Consider the following 25,397-nt stretch of genomic DNA (forward strand, 5'->3'; position numbering starts at 1 on the left):
CCGAACCGGGGAGATGACCAAGTCATCCACCGGGATTGACTTAAACGGCCCCTCCATCCTGCTCAACCTGAGCTCCCTATCCACTTTTCCCGCAACACCATCGGCGAAGCTCGGGCGGATTGAAGGTTCTGTGCGCACGCACGGACATCTCGCTTGCAACAGGCAAGCGGAACCCGAACTTAAAAACATCTAACCAAAAATTTGCATCCCGTTTATTAGGATAAAGACCCAACCATTTACCCATAGTTTCCAACTTAACTGGCGCTGGTGCCCTGCTGAGCGGTCCCGCTCGCGGCCTGCTTAGGGTAGGGTTGTTTCCCCCGATTGCCCTGTCGTCCCCCTTTGGAACGAAAGGAGGCTGGTTGGGTTCCACCGCCCTGCTGGCAAGAGTGGCGAAAACGGCACTGTTTGTCAATGAACATGCTCCGCTGTTAAAAGCGAAGCATTTCCCCCGAGGGGCAGACCGCCCGCCCATGCGAACGGCCAATCCGCCTGTTTTGGCAAATGCCCCGTCCGCGCCCGCTCCCTGCGCTGACGACCCCCCGCGGCGCCCCCCCGTACCCTGTTCCTGGGTCTCGTCCTCCCGCTGGGATGCCCGGGTCACTTTGAGACAGACCTCCAGGTCTTTGAACGCGAAGTCCATGACCCGTAACCTGTCCTGCTTCTCCCGAAACTCTTGGTCATATCGCCGCCATTCCGAACCCCAGGATGTGCGCTGCATGTCGTGCACTAGATGAAGGTACCGGGTGATATTCACGTGCTCTTCCGGCCTGTCCTCCAAATAGCAAGCCGCAAACACCCCAATCCGGCCAGCCATTTATCAAAAGACCTGGAAGCTTCCGCCCCCATGCCCTTTGTAGCGGCCGCCGCTTTGTAATCCTTCTTCATGGCCTTAGTCAAACCAAATAGTCTACAAAGTCACCCCTACGTATCTGTTTGCGGCAGCTATCTCGCAGGCCCCGCGTCACTGCCGTATACCCGCAGCGCACTACCCCCGGAAGATCTCGCCTCTTCTTCGCCCTACGCTCCTCTTCCCACATTCGCCTGCCGCTTACGCCTCTTCTGCTGCTTTGCCGCCCTTTTGGCAAGTTTCTCAGTCTCCTTCCGTGTCCTAGCAGTACTATCAGCGTCGGACGTCTGCGATGCCCAAGAGGAGGATGAGGAGGGGGATGAAGAGTTACGCGAACTCGAGCTCGCGGCGGAATTTGATAAAGACTGTCCCAACTCACCGGATGCCGTCGACCTCTCCGACCCGGATTCTTCGTCGTCATCCTTCCAATCATCGTCAATCACGAAGTCTGCCAAATCCCTGTCACCTCGGTCCTCTGTGGAAGATAAAACAAAAAAGGGGGGGGGGGGGGGGGGCCGGCCCCCACCTGCGGCGCACGCCGGGCACCCCGCGTGGAATACGCAGCGACCGTGCTCCCCTGCCGTTACCGGTCTGATCCTAGCTTATAAATGAATATATATATAAATCTCGCAGCCTTTTTCTAGTGCTGCATGCGTGATTTTGCGATTCACCTGGAGATTCCATCTGCCAAGTCCTTTGCCATGACCTATGCGGAGCACTGTTTCCAGGTGTAGGGTCCTTGCTTTAGACATGTTGGTTAAAACCCCGTACCAGGGTATTTCACAGCACTGCCACCCTTTTAACTAGGAAGAGAAAGGCTGTGAGTGATGACGGAGCAAGGCTATCGGATCCGGCTGGAATTACTGTTCTCTTCTTTACATAGAATCCAGAACATGAGAAATGTATATATATAAATAAATGGGGGAAAAACGTTTAAACCACCAGCCGACATGCCGATATACACCCTTAACTGTAACTCAGCTACGCGGTAGAGTTGGTATCCGCTTGCTTCGTTGTATTCCTTTCAGGATCTTTATAATAGAAGTCCTTTGGACATACAATAGTCCAAAGGATTATTTTGTAAAGTAGATCCTCACATTTCTGCATATACTTTTTCGCCATTAGAGGGAGCTATTGGCACACATAAAACATCCCTCTGATCTATACAGGGGGGGGGGGGGGGCTATCCCTTCCCCGTAAATGGCGCTCGTTTGGGATATTTAAGATAGCTGACTATTAAGACCTTTTTAATAATTCTAACCATATGGGGAGGCGCGCTATTGTACTGAGCGGCCTCTCCCCCACACAAAGCTGAGGAGAACTTCTCCTACAGCCGCCCGGAAACACTGCGGCGTCTCTGGTGTGCGCATGCGCTACGAGACCGTTTCACACCAAGTCCCGTAGCGGCGCCATACAGTGTCTCCCCGCACGCTGGTAATGTCCCGGACGCGGCTCTCCCCCTGGCCGCTGGTGATTAGCACCCATTCAGTGCCTGCCCGCAGCTGAGTAAATCTCCTCAGCTGCGTGCTCACTGCCGCGTCTCTCCCCTGCTCCCCGCCTCCGGCGGCTGAGGGCATGTGCACCGCCGCACGGCATTGGGATCTCCCGCTGGCTGGGCGCGCTGGGACCGCTCGATCAGGTCCCGCAGGGCGCCTCCCTGTTAGGGGAAACTTTGCGGGAGGGATCCCGGCCGCCTCACAGCGGTGTGTCCGCTGCGATACAGAGGGGAGGGGGAAACTGACCGATAATAAATGGTTTCTAAAACCTGTCATATGCAGGAAGCTGTGCTAACTGGCCCTTAATACAACCAGTACTCACAGCCAGATGATTTGCAGAGGATCGCCTGTGCCTCTCCCAGTGATGCAGATCCCTTCAAAAGGGGATCTTTGTCTCCTCTGCATTATCAGGCTTTGTCCCCCTTTTCCTAGGGAGACGCAGCACTGTCTTGCATAAAACCAAATCACCAAGAGACTTAAAATGGCCTCGCCTTCCCTATATATATCAAGCCCTCCCCTTAAAGGCTGTACTTTCCTAACAGCTAGGTCCACCCCTCCCCAGATGTTTAACTCTTTTCTCTCCTATGCAGTCAATACTCTCTTCTTCTGGTATATGCCAATAACAATATACCATTGCATTCACAATCTAGGTGATATTACTACCATATCTCACTGGGTACGCCCAACCTCGCCTGATCTTGGAAGCTAAGCAGTGAACAGCCTGATTAGTACCTATATGGGAGACTGCTAGGGAATATCAGGTGTAGTAATAAATACCTGTGTTTATGTGAAAAGCAGAGGTGTTGGAGCAACCTTTGACCAATACCATTTCACACCTATATTTCCCTCTTCTTATCTAATTAGTTTCTCTGATTTATTATTTATCTGCAATAAGTATTCGTCCTCTTATTTATTGCACTTTATTGTCATAAACTCCAAGGTAGCAGATTAACCTTTACCAGGATATATCATTTCCATAGGTAATTATTTAAAGACTACAATCGTAGCCTAATCGTACTATATCTAATGCCTATGTACTTTATGCTAAGGATTACCCATTATCCTGTGATATTCAAATCTAATTTCTAATATTTTCACCTCAGGTGTCACTGTCATCTTTATCAGTTACATTAATTGTAGATTGATTACTCATAATTATTCTATGATTGAGAATCATTTCTTTTAATAAGTTAAAAAAAATACAAGGGGACAAAGGCTATAACAAGTTTGTGGCCTTTTCCTAAAAGTGTTATAAAAATGTATATGTGTGTGTTGATCTTGTGTACCATATTGTAATTAGATTCCTATTAAAAGTTAAGTTTTAGTTTTTCAAGCGTGCCCCAACAAAGAGTCTCTCTTCTCCTTTGCAACCTCGTTATGTATTATTGACTCTGGGTGCACCACCAACAACCTCCTTGATTACCGATACAGTCATGTCTTATGTATTTGTACTGTTGGTTCACAAGGGACAAATTCTTTAAGAGCCCATTATAAAGAAATTTTCACAGTCCTGTGCGGCACCAATTAACCTTTTTTCGTTTTTTATCCTGTAGGCACCCAACAAAATAGGTGCTCCTGCTTCTAAGCAGACTATTGCTCGCTGAATTTGTAGCACAATTCAGCTGGAGCATTCTGCGGCTGGATTGCCGCATCCTAAATCAGTAACAGCCCATTCCACGAGGAAAGTGGGCTCATCTTGGGCGGCTGCCCGAGGGGTCTCGGCTTTACAACTTTGCCGAGCTGCAACTTGGTCAGGGGCAAACACGTTTGCTAAATTCTACAAATTTGATACCCTGGCTGAGGAGGACCTTGAGTTCTCTCATTCGGTGCTGCAGAGTCATCCGCACTCTCCCACCCGTTTGGGAGCTTTGGTATAATCCCCATGGTCCTTACGAGTTCCCAGCATCCACTAGGACGTCAGAGAAAATAAGATTTTACTCACCGGTAAATCTATTTCTCGTAGTCCGTAGTGGATGCTGGGCGCCCATCCCAAGTGCGGATTGTCTGCAATACTTGTGTATAGTTATTGCCTAACTAAAGGGTTATTGTTGAGCCATCTGTTGAGAGGCTCAGTTATATTTCATACTGTTAACTGGGTATAGTATCACGAGTTATACGGTGTGATTGGTGTGGCTGGTATGAGTCTTACCCGGGATTCAAAATCCTTCCTTATTGTGTCAGCTCTTCCAGGCACAGTATCCTAACTGAGGTCTGGAGGAGGGGCATAGAGGGAGGAGCCAGTGCACACCAGATAGTACCTAATCTTTCTTTTAGAGTGCCCAGTCTCCTGCGGAGCCCGTCTATTCCCCATGGTCCTTACGGAGTTCCCAGCATCCACTACGGACTACGAGAAATAGATTTACCGGTGAGTAAAATCTTATTTTTTTTGTAAGTGGCACAACTCTACTGGGGGCACAACTCTACTGGGGGCAATACTACTGGGGGCACAAATGGGGGCACAACTCTACTGGGGTCACAACTCTACTGGGGGCACAAATAGGGGCACAACTTTACAGGGGGCATAACTCACCACGCCCCTTTATGAAGCCACGCCCCTATTTTCGCCCGGAGCGCCACAAGGGCTAGAACCGGCCCTGTCATGTAGGGCCCACCGAGGGAATGCAGTGGTAGGGGCATATGTTTAGGGGTGTGGTCAGTCTGCTGAGGGGATGTGGCCTGCCACCTCATTGGTTTGACTAACCATTAGAGAGTGCAACGTCTGGGCTCCTTCATAAATATATACAGTAAATTCAGCTGCTGCATGCATGATAATGTACCAGATTAATGACAGATTAATAACAGCAAGGCACTGTAGAAAATACACCATAGTTCAGTATAAGGTAACATATGTATGATGTATAATTCAAGTGCACAGTCTGGAACCTGATCCTTAGAGCAGGAGGAGGGCCCCCAGGCAGTGGGGCCCACAGGTGGTTTCCCCTGTACCCCTGTGGGCCAGTCCAAGCCTGTTTACGGGTATGGAGGTGTCCTCTGTTAACTATGTACATTTTATTTTTATTTTTTTCTTTAAAAGGTGATTTCCCCTAAGTTAGGAATTTAAGAAATAACCCCAGTCGTAAAATTACCCTATCTCCGGTGACAAATGCAGCCTTTTTTGCTGGAGTCAGAGTTTGATAAATAGCCTGTAAATGAGTAAGCATGCATAGTAAAGTATATAGGAAACATACATCAAAATGACACCACAAGATTATAGTTTGTGGCAATGGAGCTTATTTCAAGAACTTGTCTGGCCTAAAAGAGTAGGACATATAGGGTGGTATTCAATTCTTTCCTCCCCCTCCTGCACCTGTTAGCAGTGCTGCACCCACCGGCAGCTACTCAATTGTTTCTGCCGACAGGCGCGATATCATCATTTCAGCTCACTACCCCCGGTGCCCAAATTGGACTTTTTGCGTTCGTGACTTTACGCGGCTAAACCCAATTGTTATGGGTGTGATATGCGCGATAATGGGGATCAATTGAATATTGCCCCGAGATCTCCCGTCAGTATAGATGGATGATCAGGCGTGATATAACAATTTAACATCGCTAATAGATGCCCTGTTTACCTAATAGTAATGACGCAACTGCATACTTTATTTCCACATTTGTATTTTAAATTACAAGCATCTTAATGCAGTCAGTAATGGGTCCTGGAAGTCATTTGAAAAGAGGCAGCCCAGTGCAGCGCTCGGTGCTGATAACTACAGGTCACAGCATGCCCAGGGTGCCTGGACACAGGGGGGAATGGGGGGGGGGGCTGATTTTAAGTTGAATGCTACTGTGTCTGTCCGTGCAGCTTTTGCAGATGTTGGGAGTGGGACCTTAGGCTAATACCAACGCTACAAGCCCTTCCCCTGGCATGCGTGCATCTGCATGTGCAAGGACTAAGGGAGAGATGTACTAAGCAGTGATAAAAGTGGAGAAGTGACCCAGTGGAGAAGATGCCCATGGCAACCAATCAGCATTGACGTAACATTTATAATTTGCATACTATAAAAGTATACAGAGCAGATGATTGGCTCCCACGAGCAACTTCTCCACTGGCTCACTTCTCCACTTATATCACTGCTTAGTGCATGCCCCCCTAAGAAACCACCTTGAGCGTCTTTAGCTGCAACAATCGGCTGCACCATCTAAACTTGCACCAGCCCCGTGCTTGTTGCAGACTCTATCATCAGAGTATGACCTCCAATGTGAGTGATTAAGTACCTGAGTTCTCAGCCAGCTCAGCAACACGCCTGTGACGCGGCCATAACACGCTGATAAAGACGCTCCCTCTACATGTGTCTGTATAGCCGCCTCCCAGTCACAGCCCAGGAACACCCAGCACATCGGGTAACATGAGCCTCCATCACAACTGCAGCTCTGTGCGTACACACCATGGGACACGCGCTATTTAGAGACTTAGATGCACGCACAAATGTAAAACCATTGACCATCGGCGCAATCATTAGCTTTGTGTGTGACTTCAAAATAAGGCCCAGGATGTGGTGGCAGAGACCAAAGATGTGACGATGAAGATCATAAGCTCCAACACTTGCACCGGATTTATGTGGGTGTCAAATTTACATCTCGTGCATAAAGAATTCCAAGTTCTTCGTAACGCAAATAAGATCTACAATAGATCTACAATGTCTAAGTAGACAGACAATAGGGCAACACCATATGGTCAACGGGCATTAGGGCCACAGGTACAAAAGGTCAACCTTAACCACTGTCATCCTTTTATCTGTTGACCTGTGGCCCTAATGCTTGTTGACCATATGTTCACGACCCATTGACTGTCTACCTAGACACTGTAGATCTCATACCACACCCCCTCAGATATGTTGAATAGTGACGGCATTTCCCCCATTGTAGCACCTCCCAGGAATGCATTCATGTTAACCATTCAATGGTGGTTGAATGATTGCTATTGCGTATGTGCAGTGGTGGTTGCTAATGCCTATATGCAGTGGTCACCTGAGGTTTGCTCACAACAGCTCAGCTATGGTCAGTCCTTCCTGGTGTACGCAGCAGAATAGATGTCAGCAGCCATCGGAAACAAACACGCGATGAGGTCATCCATGGCAATCCTGGCATAGAATGGAAGAAAGCACTTCCATCGGATCAGATCATTTATGACTGCCAAGCACTGGTCTCTGATGGCCACCACCAGGACCTGTTTAAGTTGTTTGGACAAATGATCAATGTTTTCAACTGCGTCTAAGCAGCTAAAAAGTTACACAGTGCGTGCGGCCCAGTGTGTGCGCACAGTTGCAGTAGCGATTGGGAGCAAGAGTCTCAGAAATGTATTGGAAATGTCTTGGGCATTCCTGGGAGGTGGTAGGGAGATGGCTGATCAGACTCAGAGAGGTGTACCATCTTATGACACTTAATCGCTCACAATGGAGACCATACTATGGGGGTCATTCAGATCTGATCGTAGATATTCTAAATTTAGCACATTTACGATCAGTGTCACAGACATGCAGGGTGACGCCCCGCACAGGAACAAAAGCATCACATGGCAGTGAGTGATGCTTTTGTACCTGATGAGTAGATACCTGCCAGCGCAGCTCCTGCTCACCGCGTCCTGGATCGCAGCAGCTGCGTGTGATGTCATGCAACCACCACAGCCAGCCCCCCAAACGGTCCAGACACGCCTCCGTTGTCCGGACCGCTCCCCGCCAACGGCGTTATAATGCCGTTGGCACGCCCCCTCCCACCCCGCGACCGCCTCTGCCTGTCAATCAGGCAGAGGCGATCGCAGCCCTGAGATGCTTTTAGCATCTGACTGGGCTCCCAGGGTGCGCACGCACACTGCGCACTCCACAAAATTAGACTGCGATTGCTGCTGCAGCGATCCAGTCTGAATTAGCCCCTATAACGGAGAATCTGCACCTAGCATGGAGCTGCTGCACGTTTCCAAGGTAGCGTGTGAAGACACACCAAGCTGGATTGTTGCACAAAGATGCAGTAAGTGGGTGTCGCAGTCCTTGCACATTTGTCTACCAGGGGAAGGGCTGATATTAGCATTCACATACAGGTGCAAATCCCGACTGCTGCAAAAGACGGTAAGGCGGTCGCAGCAATGTGCTACTCTCTCAGCCGCATAATGTGCATTTCCACATGACGTGGGAGCCTGCTGATTCCACCTTATGCTCTGCTGCAGACCTGGGAGCCGAAGTTCTCAGTGATCACAAAAACGCGCTATGGCGGGTATTTTACCCAGAAACGGCTACCTGGTACTTACATTTAGAAGATGAGCGGGTCCCACAGGACGCGCTCATCTGGATCTGTGTTGGATCACGGTAGCCAGTCAGCGGTACACAGGAGGTGACTGGCTGTTCCTCAGTCAATCACCTCCTGTAGTCTCCAGCCAATCGCAGCCTGCAGTGTCTCCCGCCAGTCCGGCACGCTTTGAATCCTCCTCCCTTACCTGGGCTCCGCCGCCAGCACATGAATCTGTGCTGCAGCGCTGGCAGACTGGCCCCGCTCACCCGGCACACCTCCACCTCCTTCCCGCTACACGCTGACCCTGGGCTCCGCCGCCAGCACCAAGATACTGGCCCCGCTCACCAATGGTGAGTACCGCTCCGCATCAGCCCTGTGCCCCCAGCTCGGTGTCCCGTCCCCCTTCCCAGCGGCATGTGTTTCCGGGCTGCAGCAGCCTGTATGTGTGGTGGTGGATGGGCTTGCTGTAGAGGGTTCCCGCGATGCTGTCTGGGAACGACGACTGGAGGTCATAGTGATTACGGCAATGTGTCTCAGTGCTCTACCTGGTGCAATGTGTCTCAGTGCTCTACCTGGTGCAATGTGTCTCAGTGCTCTACCTGCTGCAATGTGTCTCGGTGCTACCTGGCGCAATGTGTCTCAGTGCTCTACCTGGCGCAGTGTGTCTCAGTGCTCTACCTGCTGCAATGTGTCTCGGTGCTCTACCTGGCGCAATGTGTCTCAGTGCTCTACCTGGCGCAATGTGTCTCGGTGCTCTACCTGGCGCAATGTGTCTCAGTGCTCTACCTGGTGCAATGTGTCTCCGTGCTCTACCTGGTGCAATGTGTCTACCTGGTGCAATGTGTCTCAGCGCTCTACCTGGTGCAATGTGTATAATGTGCTCTACCTGGTGCAATGTGTATAATATGCTTTGCCTGGTGCAATGTGTATAATGTACTCTGCCTGGCGCAAAGTGTATAATGTGCTCTGCCTGGGACAATGTGTATAATGTGCTTTGCCTGGTGCAATGTGTATAATGTGCTCTGCCTGGTGCAATGTGTATAAGTGCTCTACCTGGCGCAAAGTGCAGAACGTGCTCTACCTGGCGCAGTGTGTATAGGAGGTTCTAGCTGGTGCAATGTGTATAAGCTGCACTACTGTGTGGTGTAATGTGAATTGCCACTATTATGTGGCCATGCGCCTTCATTTTTGTGCGCGCCTAGGCCGCGCACTTTCCTTGCGTTGGCATTTAGGAAGGGGAGCAACAATTTGCTTTCTGCCTTAGGTCGCCATAATGTCTAGTTACAGCTCTGGTGCAGTGTCCTGTATGCTACACAGCCCAGCAGCACTGTCACCCCATCCTTCCCCTTTCAACACTTTGTAGTGTCCAAATCAAGTCTGTGTTTTTATATTTGAATAATTAATAAGATTAATAAAAACCTTAATTCTGATGGGACCCAGAAAAGGACAGGTAGGACCCAAATTTTTAAAAGTGAGGGGTACCTGGGACCCACTTTTTTTGGGACTCAGCGCGATCACTGGTTCTGTTGTTCAACTTTCAGTCAACCTGTGATAGCACGCACTGCATTTGAGGATGTATTTCATATACCCATAAGCAGCGATCTCCTGGGTATGGTAAATAGATCCGTCATGTGCAGTACACCTGCCGAATTGTTATGCTGTGATCTTTACATGGAGGAAGTGCATAGCTACCACAAGGTTTCTTCGTTTGTCTTTAACAATTAAATTAGGGTATGGAATTATATTTAGCTTAATGTGATGAACGCAGAGGTCAGTGCCCAGGAAAGGAGCTGGCGAAGAGGGAAGAACAGAAATTGTAACCCTAAATCAATTTTGAATTTTGAAGTGCTGGCAATTAGAGAGTTAACTGGGCTTCTTTAATCGCTACACAGTCACATCAGCATTGCATGGTCACTGTATAAAAGGGATCAGTATGGAATACCGGCAGCCAGGATCCCGGACGTCAGTATACCAACAGCGGCATCCCGGCCACCAGTATGCCGGCAGCGGGGCGAGCACTAGAAAGCCCCATGCACGTTTGCTGCGGGTGCTCGCCATAGGTTATATTCTCACTCTATGGGTGTCGTGGACACCCATAGAGGGAGCATAGACTGTGGCACCGGTATTCCAGCGGCGGCATTTCATCGCTAGTCGGGATTCTAGCGGCGGCACTGTGACCGCCGGGATCCTGACTAGTGGTATTGTAACAGCTTCCTGTATAAAGCACCAGTGTAATAAAGAATATACTGCAGGGGCGGAACTCCCAGAGGCCTCCAGGCTCCATGCCCTGAAGGAGGTGAATACTGATTGTGCATGCTGCAGACGGCTGAATCTCGTGAGTCTGACCCTGACCCACCGGCTGTTGTCACACAGCGTAGCTGGAGCCCCGCCAATTCTCTACGGGCTCTGATCTCTGTAGACCGGCTGAGAGCGCTATCTATATAATTCTGTTAATTTTAATTTGTCTCTAACAGGGTGTACATTTCCACTATAAAACCATTAATACCAATAGATATTATAAAAACTTTGGAGGGGCCTCTATTCTACACAGCTTACTGTACATGTGCTCCCAGTAATGCATAGTAGCCGTCCTATATAGACCAATCAGATCCCAGCCTGCTAAATGGTTGTATGCTTACCATCTGGCTCCTTAGCCGCACATGGCAGCTTATTAGCTCATCCTTGGCAGCAGCTGACAGCGTTAATACTTCACAGATTTTAGTGCACGTAACACATCTGCCAAATTAGACAGAGTTCCACATATTGCTAGAATATTGTATATCTTACATATAAAGTGTTGGGTATGGGATGCCGGTGGCCGGGATCCCCGCAGTCAGCATACTGACAACAGGATCCCGGCCGCTAGAATGCCGGCAGGGGGGAGAGCGCAACACAGCACCTTGCGGGCTTCCGGTGCTCGCCACGCTGCGATCGCCACAGGTTCTATTCCCACTCTATGGGTGTCGTGGACAAAACCATGATTGGGAATAACCTGTTAGCCGGCATGGTCAGTGGTCGGGATTCCGGCGTCGGTATCCTGACCGCCGGGATCCCGACTGCTGGTAATGTAACTACATCCCCATATAAATGGCTGGCTGGTAGACGCTAAGGCAAAGGGAGAAAATCAGAGTGTTATTTTGGTATGTAGCCACCATGAAGATATTCAGAATGCCGACATGTTCAAAATAACGACATTATGCATGGCGACATTATAAATATATTAGGGAGAGTGTTAGAGTTAAGCTGCCACTAGGGAATACTCACCTACTTCTTATGTCTCCTCTCCAAGAGAAGCCCAGAGAGGAGGCGCTGCTGGACACTTTGGGGGGCCGGACCAGCCTCTGATGTCATTAGGCCCCCAATGACTCAAAATGCAGCGATTCACGGGTCTGTTGGAGGGTCAGAGGTTAAATTGACACATTTGCTTTATTTAGCCCCACCCCCTCCACCCGGCACCGAAATTCCGGTCATTGTCTCCCCATTCTGCCCGCTTCACTAGGAAGTGGGTGGAATCCGGGAGTTCCACCGACTCTTCTGGGTGTGCCGGGGGCTACCCAACAAATTATGAGTCTCCCGAAACTTCTGTGTGAGTAGGCAAATATGAATGAGGGTTAGGGTAAAAACGTACCGTCAGCATTCTCACCGTCGACACTATGTCAGTGTTGATATAGTGAATGCAGATATGTCAAATGCCGACACTGTGAACATGTCGACATCTTTAATGCGGTCATTCTGTCCGCGCTGAAATGCTGGTGTTGATATTCTGAATGATGACACGTTATATCACACCTGTTATTTTTAGCACTTTAGCCATAACATTGTAATGCATGCTCAATGATTGGAGGTCATTAATTAATGGACAACACATAGATATTAAATGTGTCTTGTTTTACACCAATGGGGGCATTCCAACCCGATCGCTTGCTGCAGTTTGTCGCAGTGCAGCGATCAGGTCGGTACTGCGATCGCTAGGTAACGACGGCTGCCATGCGCCGGCGCACTGCGGCGCCGGCGCATGGCAGCCGTCGTTACCTAGCGATCGCCTCCGAGACAGAGGCGGTCGCTAGGCGGGAGGGGACTGAACGGCGGTGTTAAGCCGTCGTTTAGGTGGAGCGGTCCGGCCAACGCAGGCGTGGCTGGACCATTCGGGGGCGGGCCACGGCGGCTGCGTGACATGTCATGCAGACGTTGCGGCCAGCGGGAGCGACGAGTAACTCCAGGCCAGCCGCAGGAGCAGCGCTGGCCGGGAGTTACTCCTCAAAAACAAAGGAATCGCCTCTGTGCGATGCTTTTGCATTTGTGCGGGGGGGCTGGCACTGACATGCGGGGCGGACTAGCCCTGTGCTGGGCGTCCCCCCGCATGTCTGAGTTTACAATCGTAGCTGTGCTAAATTTAGCACAGCTACGATCAACTTGGAATGACCCCCAGTATGTATACGTCTTCAAACCCATCTCCTTAGACTCAATGGGGCTAATTCAGACCTGATCGCTGCTGTGCGTTTTCGCACAGAGGCGATCAGTTCTGAACTGCGCATTGCCGGCGCATGCCAGACAGCCGACGGCTGTCTCTTCCCTGCGATCGCCTCTGCCTGACTGACAGGCAGAGGCGGTCGCTGGACGGGAGGGGCTGGGCCGCCGGAGTTTGGCCCCCGTTTAGGGGGCGTGGTCCAGGCGTGCCCGGACCAGGCGTGCCCGGACCATTTGGGGGCCGGCCGCGATGGCTGCATGACGTCACATGCAGCCGCTGCGACCTGAGCAGCGACGAGTAGCTCCCTGCCAGCGCGCAGGAACATGTGGGGCGGACTAGCCCTGTGCTGGGTGTCCCTCCGCATGTCAGTGTGCCTGATCGTAGATGTGCTAAATTTAGCAGATCTACGATCAGGTCTGAATTGGGCCCAATGTGCAATAAGGTTGTACTGGCCACTGGCACCTCTGCTTCGTCTTCCCAGGTTAGCCACGCCCTCTTCCGAGTACCAAGAACCTACAGAGATGTCGGCAGCCCTGTGAGAGCAGTGGGGAAGCCGACAGGTGGTGGAGTTGAAGTTGCAGCAGAACACAGCGGTGAGGGATCTGAATAGATCCCGCTACTACACACTCTGAACCTGCCAGCTACACAACCTACCGCCAGCTTGTGAGGGCATTCGGGGAAACTGGCAAATTCCGAAAATAATGCATTTTCGGAATTTGATGAATTCTACATCCCCATAGTATGGGGAGTTATCGTGGCAAGGTTGTAACAGGATATATCGCCTTCGTTACAGTCTTGATCAATGAGGCTGAAACTAACAAAATAACAAAAAGGGGTGATAAAATTATATATATAAAAAAAAAAGTATTTTTAGTGATCATGAATATGTGGGTTATTCAGATTTGTTAGCAAACCAAAAAAGTTAGCAATTGGGCAAAACCATGGGGGTAATTCCAAGTTGATCGCAGCAGGATATTTGATAGCAACTGGGCAAAACCATGTGCACTGCAGGGGAGGCAGATATAACATGTGCAGAAAGAGTTAGATTTGGGTGGGTTATATTGTTTCTGTGCAGGGTAAATACTGGCTGCTTTATTTTTACACTGCAAATTAGATTGCAGATTGAACACACCACACCCAAATCTAACTCTTTCTGCACATGTTATATCTGCCTCCCCTGCAGTGCACATGGTTTTGCCCAGTTGCTATCAAAAATCCTGCTGCGATCAACTTGGAATTACCCTCCATGTGTACTGCCGGTGGGGCAGATGTAACGTGCAGAGAGTTACATTTGGGTGGGTTATATTGGTTCTGTGCATGGTAAATACTGGCTGCTTTATTTTTACACTGCAATTTACAGTAGATTTCAGTCTGAACACACCCCATCCAAATCTAACTCTCTCTGCACATGTTACATCTGCCCCACCTGCAGTGCAGCATGGTTCTTCCCAATTGCTAACTTTTGTGGTTTGCAAACAACTCTGAGTAACCCCCCTATGTCTGTAAGATAGGCACAGCGGTATGAGGCAGGTGTGAGAAGCCACAAAAGAGGCAAAATATATTTTTACGCTCCGTTCAGGAACCCAGCCAGCTGTATATATGACCACCACTTACTGTCCACTAGATAAGAATTTTCTAAATTCTTACATAAAAAAAATGGCATCACATTGCCCAAGTGGCACAGACATTCTGTACATTACGCTGGTGGAATTTCACCATAGGTTTTCCCAGTACCCCAACCAGACTACGCAGCAGAATTAACTGACTATTCACAATAATAAAACGTGGAAGAGTGAAACAAATGCAGAACTGGAATACTATCATCGGAACCCCTGCTAACCAGTCTGTTCTGCACTATAATTTGCTCATCTTTACTAAAAAGTAATTAATAATAACATAGACAGAATACTACCGAAACAATAAATATTTTTTTTAAAACACGCACATCGTTTTGCTAAATGTTTTTAGTGCACTAACGTTTGAATAAAATCATTTTGCCTCATTTAAATGAAAAAGACCCCAGAAACATCTTTACACACTAATATATTATAAACACAAATAACCCAGTTATTAGAAGGCAAGCTTGTTTGAACAGGTAACCTTAATCTTCAGTTACAATCTCACCGCATATACAGTAATTTATTTTGTGACGTGATCCACTGATCATGCGGGACTACAGAGAAATATGTTGGGACGTTATTAATTTTAATATTATTTAATATATTAATATAATTAATATTAATAAAAGGTAAACAAAATGACAATAATAATTTCGCCAATCAACACAGTGCATAGGCTCAGCAACCCAATATTTGGAATTCTTTGCATTAAGAAGGAATAACTTCTGTCTGACCTCTGAGTTAGAACAGCCGCATTAGGTGAATAGCTTCAGGGTGCAAGACGTTTAGCAACTTACTGTATAGACGGTTATTATTAAAGGCAATTACCTTGTTTCTGCAAATGGGACTTTTCTTCCTTCTTGCTGGTTTTCTTAGATTTAATTATCTCTTTCTTGGGCACTGGATAGATTTCTTCTCTAGTGTCCTGACTCTCATGTATAATATCCACCATGGCTTCCTCTGGGGGTACCTCCACCTCTCCCAGGGGTGTCTGTAGATCCTCGTGGTCCGAATAGGAGTAGAAATGATCCCTTGTCGCAATCTCCTGGTGATAATAGTCTTGCTCATCAGGGGGTCTGGCCAGGGACCTTTGCACAAGCAGGACCCCCCAAATCCAGAAACACAAATCCAGGTTCGGGATCATTTCTTTATCTTTTTAATTGTCTATAATAAAGGAGAAAAATTGGAACATATGTACAGTAGCTTCTTTAGATTAGATGGGAGGGAGATTAAAGTGTAGAGTACAAAAAGGGAGAATAATTAGGGGAAATGAAGGCACCGATGCATCATAATTCTATTGCATGCTGATTCACAGATTTAATAAGAGAACTTCAAGCAAGTTAGTACATTTCAGATTGCAGAGTTAGAGACTTATAAGAAAGGCGGTATAAACAGTATGGGAATCCAATGACAGTTCTTACCCTAAGAGGCTGCTTGTGCTGCTGTGTCCGCAGAGGTCACTCATGCAGAGGAGGTCTCAGAATAGGTTGGTTGAGGTTGCTATTCAGGAGGCTGAACTGATAAACACAAAGTTTGTCGCTTCTGAGAGACTTCTGCATTTTCCAGTAGACCCCAGTAACTAACTCTCTCTCTCTCTCTCTCTCTCTCGCTCTCTCTCTCTCTCTCTCTCACTCACTCTCTCCCTCTCTTACGCAAGTGACTTTCTGAAGCCCCGAGACACTATTTAGGCTGTGCAGTGAGCTGAAAGTAATGCATCTCTGATAAATACTTCCAATGAGAATGTTTCAGAAGTGTGCTGAGACAGAAGGGGCAGGCAGGTGGAGAGCCTGCACAGGGGCTGTCCTGTTGCTGTGCTGTACTGTACTGATTACAGGCAGATTTGCCAGTAGGAGACAGTGTGGAAGGCTCATATATCAGAGCCTGGGAGAGGCTGAAATGATTGACTGGATTCTATTTTTACAGATAAGGAAATGAGGAAAAGTTGAAAGAGAGAGTGAAGAAGTTGCACTGTGTGCATGTGTGTGGGAACGATAGGAGATGATAAATAGACAGACAGTAGGCATGCACGGGAGGAAATCCTGTTGCACTGCCATATTGTATCACAACTGCCCTTATATTATTATTATTATTATCCTTTATTTATATGGCGCCACAAGGGTTCCCAATTACAGAGTACATAAATAAACAGGAAAACAGCAACTTACAGTTGATGACAGTATAGGACAAGTACAGGGTAAATAAACATAGCTACATCAGCAGATGACACTGGAATAAGTATCAGGTGGAAGAAGACTGCTGGATATGGTGCAGTTGAAGATTATTAAAGTAAGACAAAGGATAAGCACATGAGGGAAGAGGGCCCTGCTCGTGAGAGCTTACAATCTAAAGGGGAGGGGTAGACAGACAGGGGTGAAACAGATACATAGAGAATGTGGAACAGAGGGTTAGGAGGAGATGACTGGGTTTGGTGAAGAAGTGGGTCTTGAGAGCCCGTTTGAAGTTTTGTAGAGAGCTGGAGAGTCTGAGGGGGAGAGGTAGGGAATGTCTGAGGTAGCATACCTCCCAACTGTCCCGATTTTCGCAGGACAGTCTCATTTTTTTGGGTCTGTCCCACTGTCCCTCCCGCGGGCCGCAGTGTCCCGCGGTGGGGGGGGGGGGGGGGCAGTTGGGAGGCTCCTGATCACTCACTGCTCTGCTCAGTTGAGAGCAGAGCAGCGGTGAATAGACACTGTGCGCACGCGCACAGCGTCTATTCCAGTGAGTTAGAGGGAGAGGGGGCATGCCAGCAGCTCACAGAGAGCTGGCTATGCCCCCTCAGTGACGAAAACGGGGCGTGGCTCGCGATTGCGGGCCCTCCCATGAAGCCACGCCCCTTCTACACAAGCCATGCCCCCTTTTCGGTCACGGGCGCGCTACGCACGCCAAGATGTCCCTCCTTTCTCTACTTCAATGTTGGGATGTATGAGGTAGGGAGAGTCTGAGGGGGAGAGGTAGGGTATATCACTTTCTGCAATGGACTGCTTTTTAGAGATGAGCGCCTGAAATTTTTCGGGTTTTGTGTTTTGGTTTTGGGTTCGGTTCCGCGGCCGTGTTTTGGGTTCGAACGCGTTTTGGCAAAACCTCACCGAATTTTTTTTGTCGGATTCGGGTGTGTTTTGGATTCGGGTGTTTTTTTCCAAAAACACTAAAAAACAGCTTAAATCATAGAATTTGGGGGTCATTTTGATCCCAAAGTATTATTAACCTCAAAAACCATAATTTACACTCATTTTCAGTCTATTCTGAATACCTCACACCTCACAATATTATTTTTAGTCCTAAAATTTGCACCGAGGTCGCTGTGTGAGTAAGATAAGCGACCCTAGTGGCCGACACAAACACCGGGCCCATCTAGGAGTGGCACTGCAGTGTCACGCAGGATGTCCCTTCCAAAAAACCCTCCCCAAACAGCACATGACGCAAAGAAAAAAAGAGGCGCAATGAGGTAGCTGTGTGAGTAAGATTAGCGACCCTAGTGGCCGACACAAACACCGGGCCCATCTAGGAGTGGCACTGCAGTGTCACGCAGGATGGCCCTTCCAAAAAACCCTCCCCAAACAGCACATGACGCAAAGAAAAAAAGAGGCGCAATGAGGTAGCTGTGTGAGTAAGATTAGCGACCCTAGTGGCCGACACAAACACCGGGCCCATCTAGGAGTGGCACTGCAGTGTCACGCAGGATGGCCCTTCCAAAAAACCCTCCCCAAACAGCACATGACGCAAAGAAAAAAAGAGGCGCAATGAGGTAGCTGACTGTGTGAGTAAGATTAGCGACCCTAGTGGCCGACACAAACACCGGGCCCATCTAGGAGTGGCACTGCAGTGTCACGCAGGATGTCCCTTCCAAAAAACCCTCCCCAAACAGCACATGACGCAAAGAAAAAAAGAGGCGCAATGAGGTAGCTGTGTGAGTAAGATTAGCGACCCTAGTGGCCGACACAAACACCGGGCCCATCTAGGAGTGGCACTGCAGTGTCACGCAGGATGGCCCTTCCAAAAAACCCTCCCCAAACAGCACATGACGCAAAGAAAAAAAGAGGCGCAATGAGGTAGCTGTGTGAGTAAGATTAGCGACCCTAGTGGCCGACACAAACACCGGGCACATCTAGGAGTGGCACTGCAGTGTCACGCAGGATGTCCCTTCCAAAAAACCCTCCCCAAACAGCACATGACGCAAAGAAAAAAAGAGGCGCAATGAGGTAGCTGACTGTGTGAGTAAGATTAGCGACCCTAGTGGCCGACACAAACACCGGGCCCATCTAGGAGTGGCACTGCAGTGTCACGCAGGATGTCCCTTCCAAAAAACCCTCCCCAAACAGCACATGACGCAAAGAAAAAAAGAGGCGCAATGAGGTAGCTGACTGTGTGAGTAAGATTAGCGACCCTAGTGGCCGACACAAACACCGGGCCCATCTAGGAGTGGCACTGCAGTGTCACGCAGGATGTCCCTTCCAAAAAACCCTCCCCAAACAGCACATGACGCAAAGAAAAAAAGAGGCGCAATGAGGTAGCTGACTGTGTGAGTAAGATTAGCGACCCTAGTGGCCGACACAAACACCGGGCCCATCTAGGAGTGGCACTGCAGTGTCACGCAGGATGTCCCTTCCAAAAAACCCTCCCCAATCAGCACATGATGCAAAGAAAAAGAAAAGAAAAAAGAGGTGCAAGATGGAATTGTCCTTGGGCCCTCCCACCCACCCTTATGTTGTATAAACAAAACAGGACATGCACACTTTAACCAACCCATCATTTCAGTGACAGGGTCTGCCACACGACTGTGACTGATATGACGGGTTGGTTTGGACCCCCCCCAAAAAAGAAGCAATTAATCTCTCCTTGCACAAACTGGCTCTACAGAGGCAAGATGTCCACCTCATCTTCACCCTCCGATATATCACCGTGTACATCCCCCTCCTCACAGATTATCAATTCGTCCCCACTGGAATCCACCATCTCAGCTCCCTGTGTACTTTGTGGAGGCAATTGCTGCTGGTCAATGTCTCCGCGGAGGAATTGATTATAATTCATTTTAATGAACATCATCTTCTCCACATTTTCTGGATGTAACCTCGTACGCCGATTGCTGACAAGGTGAGCGGCGGCACTAAACACTCTTTCGGAGTACACACTTGTGGGAGGGCAACTTAGGTAGAATAAAGCCAGTTTGTGCAAGGGCCTCCAAATTGCCTCTTTTTCCTGCCAGTATAAGTACGGACTGTGTGACGTGCCTACTTGGATGCGGTCACTCATATAATCCTCCACCATTCTATCAATGTTGAGAGAATCATATGCAGTGACAGTAGACGACATGTCCGTAATCGTTGTCAGGTCCTTCAGTCCGGACCAGATGTCAGCATCAGCAGTCGCTCCAGACTGCCCTGCATCACCGCCAGCGGGTGGGCTCGGAATTCTGAGCCTTTTCCTCGCACCCCCAGTTGCGGGAGAATGTGAAGGAGGAGATGTTGACAGGTCGCGTTCCGCTTGACTTGACAATTTTGTCACCAGCAGGTCTTTCAACCCCAGCAGACCTGTGTCTGCCGGAAAGAGAGATCCAAGGTAGGCTTTAAATCTAGGATCGAGCACGGTGGCCAAAATGTAGTGCTCTGATTTCAACAGATTGACCACCCGTGAATCCTTGTTAAGCGAATTAAGGGCTGCATCCACAAGTCCCACATGCCTAGCGGAATCGCTCCCTTTTAGCTCCTTCTTCAATGCCTCCAGCTTCTTCTGCAAAAGCCTGATGAGGGGAATGACCTGACTCAGGCTGGCAGTGTCTGAACTGACTTCACGTGTGGCAAGTTCAAAGGGCATCAGAACCTTGCACAACGTTGAAATCATTCTCCACTGCACTTGAGACAGGTGCATTCCACCTACTATATCGTGCTCAATTGTATAGGCTTGAATGGCCTTTTGCTGCTCCTCCAACCTCTGAAGCATATAGAGGGTTGAATTCCACCTCGTTACCACTTCTTGCTTCAGATGATGGCAGGGCAGGTTCAGTAGTTTTTGGTGGTGCTCCAGTCTTCTGTACGTGGTGCCTGTACGCCGAAAGTGTCCCGCAATTTTTCTGGCCACCGACAGCATCTCTTGCACGCCCCTGTCGTTTTTTAAAAAATTCTGCACCACCAAATTCAAGGTATGTGCAAAACATGGGACGTGCTGGAATTTGCCCATATTTAATGCACACACAATATTGCTGGCGTTGTCCGATGCCACAAATCCACAGGAGAGTCCAATTGGGGTAAGCCATTCCGCGATGATCTTCCTCAGTTGCCGTAAGAGGTTTTCAGCTGTGTGCGTATTCTGGAAAGCGGTGATACAAAGCGTAGCCTGCCTAGGAAAGAGTTGGCGTTTGCGAGATGCTGCTACTGGTGCCGCCGCTGCTGTTCTTGCGGCGGGAGTCCATACATCTACCCAGTGGGCTGTCACAGTCATATAGTCCTGACCCTGCCCTGCTCCACTTGTCCACATGTCCGTGGTTAAGTGGACATTGGGTACAACTGCATTTTTTAGGACACTGGTGAGTCTTTTTCTGACGTCCGTGTACATTCTCGGTATCGCCTGCCTAGAGAAGTGGAACCTAGATGGTATTTGGTAACGGGGGCACACTGCCTCAATAAATTGTCTAGTTCCCTGTGAACTAACGGCGGATACCGGACGCACGTCTAACACCAACATAGTTGTCAAGGACTCAGTTATCCGCTTTGCAGTAGGATGACTGCTGTGATATTTCATCTTCCTCGCAAAGGACTGTTGAACAGTCAATTGCTTACTGGAAGTAGTACAAGTGGGCTTACGACTTCCCCTCTGGGATGACCATCGACTCCCAGCGGCAACAACAGCAGCGCCAGCAGCAGTAGGCGTTACACGCAAGGATGCATCGGAGGAATCCCAGGCAGGAGAGGACTCGTCAGAATTGCCAGTGACATGGCCTGCAGGACTATTGGCATTCCTGGGGAAGGAGGAAATTGACACTGAGGGAGTTGGTGGGGTGGTTTGCGTGAGCTTGGTTACAAGAGGAAGGGATTTACTGGTCAGTGGACTGCTTCCGCTGTCACCCAAAGTTTTTGAACTTGTCACTGACTTATTATGAATGCGCTGCAGGTGACGTATAAGGGAGGATGTTCCGAGGTGGTTAACGTCCTTACCCCTACTTATTACAGCTTGACAAAGGGAACACACGGCTTGACACCTGTTGTCCGCATTTCTGGTGAAATACCTCCACACCGAAGAGCTGATTTTTTTTGTATTTTCACCTGGCATGTCAACGGCCATATTCCTCCCACGGACAACAGGTGTCTCCCCGGGTGCCTGACTTAAACAAACCACCTCACCATCAGAATCCTCCTGGTCAATTTCCTCCCCAGCGCCAGCAACACCCATATCCTCCTCATCCTGGTGTACTTCAACACTGACATCTTCAATCTGACTATCAGGAACTGGACTGCGGGTGCTCCTTCCAGCACTTGCAGGGGGCGTGCAAATGGTGGAAGGCGCATGCTCTTCACGTCCAGTGTTGGGAAGGTCAGGCATCGCAACCGACACAATTGGACTCTCCTTGTGGATTTGGGATTTCAAAGAACGCACAGTTCTTTGCGGTGCTTTTGCCAGCTTGAGTCTTTTCAGTTTTCTAGCGAGAGGCTGAGTGCTTCCATCCTCATGTGAAGCTGAACCACTAGCCATGAACATAGGCCAGGGCCTCAGCCGTTCCTTGCCACTCCGTGTGGTAAATGGCATATTGGCAAGTTTACGCTTCTCCTCCGACAATTTTATTTTAGGTTTTGGAGTCCTTTTTTTACTGATATTTGGTGTTTTGGTTTTGACATGCTCTGTACTATGCCATTGGGCATCGGCCTTGGCAGACGACGTTGCTGGCATTTCATCGTCTCGGCCATGACTAGTGGCAGCAGCTTCAGCACGAGGTGGAAGTGGATCTTGATCTTTCCCTAATTTTGGAACCTCAACATTTTTGTTCTCCATATTTTAATAGGCACAACTAAAAGGCACCTCAGGTAAACAATGGAGATGGATGGATTGGATACTAGTATACAATTATGGACGGGCTGCCGAGTGCCGACACAGAGGTAGCCACAGCCGTGAACTACCGCACTGTACTGTGTCTGCTGCTAATATATAGACTGGTTGATAAAGAGATAGTATACTCGTAACTAGTATGTATGTATAAAGAAAGAAAAAAAAACCACGGTTAGGTGGTATATACAATTATGGACGGGCTGCCGAGTGCCGACACAGAGGTAGCCACAGCCGTGAACTACCGCACTGTACTGTGTCTGCTGCTAATATATAGACTGGTTGATAAAGAGATAGTATACTCGTAACTAGTATGTATGTATAAAGAAAGAAAAAAAAACCACGGTTAGGTGGTATATACAATTATGGACGGGCTGCCGAGTGCCGACACAGAGGTAGCCACAGCCGTGAACTACCGCACTGTACTGTGTCTGCTGCTAATATATAGACTGGTTGATAAAGAGATAGTATACTCGTAACTAGTATGTATGTATAAAGAAAGAAAAAAAAACCACGGTTAGGTCACTGGTATATACAATTATGGACGGGCTGCCGAGTGCCGACACAGAGGTAGCCACAGCCGTGAACTACCGCACTGTACTGTGTCTGCTGCTAATATAGACTGGTTGATAAAGAGATAGTATACTACTAATATTATATACTGGTGGTCAGGTCACTGGTCACTAGTCACACTGGCAGTGGCACTCCTGCAGCAAAAGTGTGCACTGTTTAATTTTAATATAATATTATGTACTCCTGGCTCCTGCTATAACCTATAACTGGCACTGCAGTAGTGCTCCCCAGTCTCCCCCACAATTATAAGCTGTGTGAGCTGAGCAGTCAGACAGATATATAATATATATAGATGATGCAGCACACTGGCCTGAGCCTGAGCAGTGCACACAGATATGGTATGTGACTGACTGAGTCACTGTGTGTATCGCTTTTTTCAGGCAGAGAACGGATATATTAAATAAACTGCACTGTGTGTCTGGTGGTCACTCACTATATAATATATTATGTACTCCTGGCTCCTGCTATAACCTATAACTGGCACTGCAGTAGTGCTCCCCAGTCTCCCCCACAATTATAAGCTGTGTGAGCTGAGCAGTCAGACAGATATATATAATATTATATATAGATAATAGATGATGCAGCACACTGGCCTGAGCCTGAGCAGTGCACACAGATATGGTATGTGACTGAGTCACTGTGTGCTGTGTATCGCTTTTTTCAGGCAGAGAACGGATTATATTATGTACTCCTGGCTCCTGCTATAACCTATAACTGGCACTGCAGTAGTGCTCCCCAGTCTCCCCCACAATTATAAGCTGTGTGAGCTGAGCAGTCAGACAGATATATATAATATTATATATAGATAATAGATGATGCAGCACACTGGCCTGAGCCTGAGCAGTGCACACAGATATGGTATGTGACTGAGTCACTGTGTGCTGTGTATCGCTTTTTTCAGGCAGAGAACGGATTATAAATAAAAGTGGTGGTCACTGGTCACTATCAGCAAAACTCTGCACTGTACACTACTGAGTACTCCTAATGCTCCCCAAAATTAGTAAATCAAGTGTCTCTCTAATCTATTCTAATTCTAAACGGAGAGGACGCCAGCCACGTCCTCTCCCTATCAATCTCAATGCACGTAATTGTATATACCACCTAACCGTGGTTTTTTTTTCTTTCTTTATACATACATACTAGTTACGAGTATACTATCTCTTTATCAACCAGTCTATATATTAGCAGCAGACACAGTACAGTGCGGTAGTTCACGGCTGTGGCTACCTCTGTGTCGGCACTCGGCAGCCCGTCCATAATTGTATATACCACCTAACCGTGGTTTTTTTTTTCTTTCTTTATACATACATACTAGTTACGAGTATACTATCTCTTTATCAACCAGTCTATATATTAGCAGCAGACACAGTACAGTGCGGTAGTTCACGGCTGTGGCTACCTCTGTGTCGGCACTCGGCAGCCCGTCCATAATTGTATACTAGTATCCAATCCATCCATCTCCATTGTTTACCTGAGGTGCCTTTTAGTTGTGCCTATTAAAATATGGAGAACAAAAATGTTGAGGTTCCAAAATTAGGGAAAGATCAAGATCCACTTCCACCTCGTGCTGAAGCTGCTGCCACTAGTCATGGCCGAGACGATGAAATGCCAGCAACGTCGTCTGCCAAGGCCGATGCCCAATGGCATAGTACAGAGCATGTCAAAACCAAAACACCAAATATCAGTAAAAAAAGGACTCCAAAACCTAAAATAAAATTGTCGGAGGAGAAGCGTAAACTTGCCAATATGCCATTTACCACACGGAGTGGCAAGGAACGGCTGAGGCCCTGGCCTATGTTCATGGCTAGTGGTTCAGCTTCACATGAGGATGGAAGCACTCAGCCTCTCGCTAGAAAACTGAAAAGACTCAAGCTGGCAAAAGCACCGCAAAGAACTGTGCGTTCTTTGAAATCCCAAATCCACAAGGAGAGTCCAATTGTGTCGGTTGCGATGCCTGACCTTCCCAACACTGGACGTGAAGAGCATGCGCCTTCCACCATTTGCACGCCCCCTGCAAGTGCTGGAAGGAGCACCCGCAGTCCAGTTCCTGATAGTCAGATTGAAGATGTCAGTGTTGAAGTACACCAGGATGAGGAGGATATGGGTGTTGCTGGCGCTGGGGAGGAAATTGACCAGGAGGA

General features: G+C 48.4%; 1 protein-coding gene and 1 pseudogene across 1 annotated transcript in view; one reads left to right on the plus strand and one right to left on the minus strand.

The window, feature by feature from the left end:
* The window catches only part of CPXM2 (carboxypeptidase X, M14 family member 2), a 224,261-nt gene extending 207,769 nt beyond the window's left edge, over positions 1 to 16,492 (minus strand). The window contains exons 1-2 of the mRNA XM_063962140.1: positions 16,074 to 16,492; positions 15,481 to 15,816 (exon numbers count right to left, since the gene is read on the minus strand). Coding sequence (XP_063818210.1) covers positions 15,481 to 15,796 — 316 coding nt within the window. The 5' untranslated portion in view covers positions 15,797 to 15,816; positions 16,074 to 16,492. The remainder of the gene's footprint in view (positions 1 to 15,480; positions 15,817 to 16,073) is intronic.
* LOC134897578 (5S ribosomal RNA) lies at positions 3,001 to 3,119 on the plus strand (annotated as a pseudogene).
* Positions 16,493 to 25,397: the final 8,905 nt, after the last annotated feature.

This window comes from Pseudophryne corroboree, chromosome 3 (assembly GCF_028390025.1).
Source record: "Pseudophryne corroboree isolate aPseCor3 chromosome 3, aPseCor3.hap2, whole genome shotgun sequence".
Taxonomy (NCBI): Eukaryota; Metazoa; Chordata; class Amphibia; order Anura; family Myobatrachidae; genus Pseudophryne; species Pseudophryne corroboree.